This window comes from Acanthisitta chloris, unplaced genomic scaffold (assembly GCF_000695815.1).
Source record: "Acanthisitta chloris isolate BGI_N310 unplaced genomic scaffold, ASM69581v1 scaffold31219, whole genome shotgun sequence".
Taxonomy (NCBI): Eukaryota; Metazoa; Chordata; class Aves; order Passeriformes; family Acanthisittidae; genus Acanthisitta; species Acanthisitta chloris.
This window is the reverse complement of record NW_008692491.1, coordinates 2,097-5,810: the sequence shown is the minus strand read 5'-3', so window position 1 is coordinate 5,810 and position 3,714 is coordinate 2,097. Positions and strand designations below refer to the sequence as shown.

At 53.0% G+C, this 3,714-nt stretch overlaps 1 protein-coding gene across 1 annotated transcript in view; it reads left to right on the top strand.

The window, feature by feature from the left end:
- The window catches only part of LOC103809825 (rho GTPase-activating protein 6-like), a gene marked incomplete at its 3' end in the record, with an annotated part of 7,618 nt that extends 4,276 nt beyond the window's left edge, over positions 1-3,342 (top strand). The window contains exons 6-9 of the mRNA XM_009082695.1: positions 462-612; positions 1,135-1,283; positions 1,922-2,092; positions 3,245-3,342. Of these exons, the coding sequence (XP_009080943.1) occupies positions 462-612; positions 1,135-1,283; positions 1,922-2,092; positions 3,245-3,342 (569 nt within the window). The remainder of the gene's footprint in view (positions 1-461; positions 613-1,134; positions 1,284-1,921; positions 2,093-3,244) is intronic.
- Between the last annotated feature and the right edge of the window lie 372 nt (positions 3,343-3,714).

Below are 3,714 nucleotides of genomic sequence, written 5' to 3'. Positions count from 1 at the left end.
AAAAGGAGACATCTACTGCATCCTCAGTGGCTATACCACATCCAAGGGACAGAGGCTTGTATGGATAGGGATGACTAGAGCACACATTGGTGTGGAGAGGTCTGAAACATCCCAGGCACACACTGGATTGCAGACAGCCTGTATCCTGCTGCTGGGCCCTTCTCCCAGTCGGGAGACCAGTCCAGCTCCTTCCCTCCAGGCTGCCTTTTGCAGACGAGCCTTCAACCCCTGGCTGGCACTTTAGAGCCAGCAGCTCCGTCTGGTCCCATGGCCCATCCAAAGGGCAGCAGGAAGCTGTTGGGCTCTGTCATACCTTTCTGGGGTGCCCTGCATCAGGGGAGGCATTGGGAGTAGCTGGCCCTCATGTCCTGCCACGGAAGCATCCCTCCTCAAAGGGTGACTCTGCTAAACAGGAAGAACTCACTGTGGCTTTTATCTTTCTCATTTCTTCCATTTCTAAGCTGAGGGAAGAGTTTGACCGAGGTCTGGATGTTTTCTTGGATGAGCATCAAAGTGTTCATGATGTGGCTGCTCTGCTCAAAGAGTTTCTTCGGGATATGCCGGATTCCTTGATTCCCAGAGAGCTCTACAATGCTTTCCTCAGCACAGCCTGTGAGTACCTGCAGAGCAGAGACTGCACAGAGTCACAGAAGGATTTGGGTGGGAAAGGACTTTAAAACCCATCTCGTTCCACCCCCCTGCCATAGGCAGGAACACCTTCCACCAGACCAGGTTGCTCCAAGCCCCATTCAACCTGGTCTTGAATACTTCCAAGAATAGATCCTTCCTTACCACCCTTCTTTCCAAAACCACTGAACAGTGGTGGGATGGGCAATGTGCTGCCTGGCGCTGCCACATGTAGCTACTCTAATATGTGGGTTTGGCGAGGTTTGGGGGATTTATTTTTAAATTAGATTATAATAATCCATCTGGTCGAGAACAGTCTTTGTGGGGCTGCACGATACCTAATGCCATCACTTCTCAGGCCTTGCTGGATATTCCATCTCATGGGATGAAGGGTGGGACTCCAGCCTGGCTCCTTCTAGAGCTCATTCCCATGGATGTAGAAAAGAGTTGCCCAGCTGGAAGTGCCTGGTGGGCTGGGATCCTCACTAACATCTGCTCTCTGCCCAGCCATGGAGGGGCCAGCACAGCTGTCTGCCCTCCAGCTGCTGCTCTTCCTGCTGCCCCCCTGCCACAGCGACACCCTGCACCGGCTCCTGCGCTTCCTCAGTGAGGTGGCACGGCACGCTGAGTGCTCCTGGGACCCCGATGGCCGGGAGGTAAGGCTGATCCAAAGGGAGCAATTGCATGGGGAAGGGCTGCTCAGGCTGCAATGGTTAGAACTGCGCAGAGCTGCTGCAAGCTTGAGTAAATCCTTTGGAAAAACACAGGTCCTCGATGGATCCATGACAGGCCTGGGTGTGTGACAGGCCATGACTCAGGCCAGCTCAGGGATTTTTGGGGTGGCAGTAACCCCAGAGAGACCTGGCTGTCGGCATAGGCAGTGCAAGGGGTGTTTTTTATGGACTGAATCTGGCTTTCCACATCCAAATTCCATGAAGGACTTGTGACCATGTGTTGAGATTGATTTTGGTTTCTCTGGACAACTCCAAGTCTCCCCATGATTCAGAGGCTGGTTTTGTCCCATAATGTGAGATGATATGGAAATACTGGTCCTCACTTCTCGATAGGGGCTGGGAAGGTGAAGCAGGTGGGAATGGGATGAATGTGTGCTTCAGCACCCCAAACCCTTCATGCTGGCCCTGCCACCATCTCAGAGAGGATCAAACTGGACTCAGACCAACACCCCAGCCTCATCCCACAGCACATATTCCTGCCCTGGGGTGGGTGAGGATATCCTGGGACATTTCATGCCCGTGCATCCATAATCCAGTTTCCTTTTGTGCTTCCTTCCTAGATTCCTGGGAATAAAATGACGGTTTCAAACCTGGCCACAGTCTTTGGTCCCAACATCCTGCAGAAGGAGAAGCCTGGAGAGAAAGATGCCTGTGCCCTGAACTTTGAGGAGAGTGCTGCCATCATCCTGGTGCTCCAGATATTGATTGAGCACCATCAGACCCTGTTCACGGTAGGTGAGGCTTCCTCAGTTCAGCTCCTCTGGAGCTTCCTTCCCTCTGAACTCTTCCAATGGCAGCAGAGGAAGGGAGTGTTCACAGCCCTGCTCTGCAGCAGGTGACTCAGGTTGGCTTGTGGAAATGTAACTCATTCCTCATGGCGTAAACATGGATTTGGGATGGCTTGTGTTGGCATCATAAAGGCAGAGCTGAGGGTTGTGCCATGAACATGACCCCCTTTTCTGTCACTTCCCACCCTGGTGACATCTGACCAAGCTCCTCTGGGACAGGGAACAGCTGGCCAACAGCAAAGGTTGCACCTCATGGCTGTTTCTCTCCCAAAGCCACAGTGATGGGAGAAAGAAGAGGGGGGAAATGGGAGTGCCTAGAAAAGGGAAGGAGCTGGAAGGAGATGGGGTGGGGTGGAGGTGCCACAGCCTCATGCAGATATAATGCCAGGGAGAGCTGGTGAGGGGCAGAATCACCTCAGAACTGATTTTCAGTGTGAGATTCGGTCCCATCAGCAGGAGGCAGAATGCTCATCCTGTCCTAGGGATGCATTGCCGTGAGGTTCCCAAAAGCATCTTTTAGGATCATGTAAAGATTTGTATAGGAGGAGAGCTCTGGGACCTCCAGACCAACCGGATCAGGGCTCACTTCAAAGCCAGCCCAGGGCTGTATCCAGCTGCTCTTTACTTCTTTCCAGGTATGGGGAGCTGTGACCTGTTTGGGTCCTGTCTCAGGACTGCACCATCATTACAGGAAGGATTTTGTCCCTGCTGGAGGTGCCCCTGCTGCACCTCGGTCTGTGTCCATCCTCTGGGAAGGGTCTGGCTCCATCTACTGGGAAATGTCTGGCTCCATTCTCTCTCCAGCCTCCAGTGGAACACTTGTAGGCAGCAGTAAGAGCCCTGACAGGTCTATGGGAATGGGACATTTCAGGTTCCCAAAAAGCCTTGTATCAATTTTAGGGTCTGCAGGGAGTGAAAGGAATGGGGTTAGTGGGGGAAAAGCAGGGGCTGAGATCCTGCAGACCTCGGGAGGTGACACAGTTGGATCCACAAGCACATACTGACCTGGAGCCATTTCGCTGTCCTTGGCTGCCTGTGCTCATCCTCCTGCTGAGAGGGGATTCCATGAGTGAGTGTGTCCGTGTCTCCCCTCAGGTATCTCCAGAAATGCAGTCTGACATCTTGAGGAGGCTGTTCCAGACAGATCCTGATGTCATCGACTACCTGCTGCGCAGGAAGTTCCATGCTGTGCAGTAAGTCCCTCTAAAGCTCCTCCCTGCCAACTTTGTAAAGTGTTGGTAAGCCCTACTGATCTCAGTCTTCCTCTTCCCTCCATTGCTTCTGGCTATGAGCTCCCCAGCAGAAGTCCTTCCTTCACATCCTGGCTTTCCTGTCCCTTGGAGCACCTTGTTTTCCTTATTTCCTCCCCAGCCTGTGTCAGCTCTCTCCTGAGCATCAGAGCCCCATCTAGGTGGCACCCACATGGTCCTTGTCCAGTGCCCTCCCCTGCTCCAGCCTCTTGGGATCACACGTTGATGCCTGCTCCGTGTTCAGCTATATCACCAGTCTTCTCCAAATCTTCACCCTTGGTGTCCACATTTCCATGCATTTTTTTGTCTGTCCCA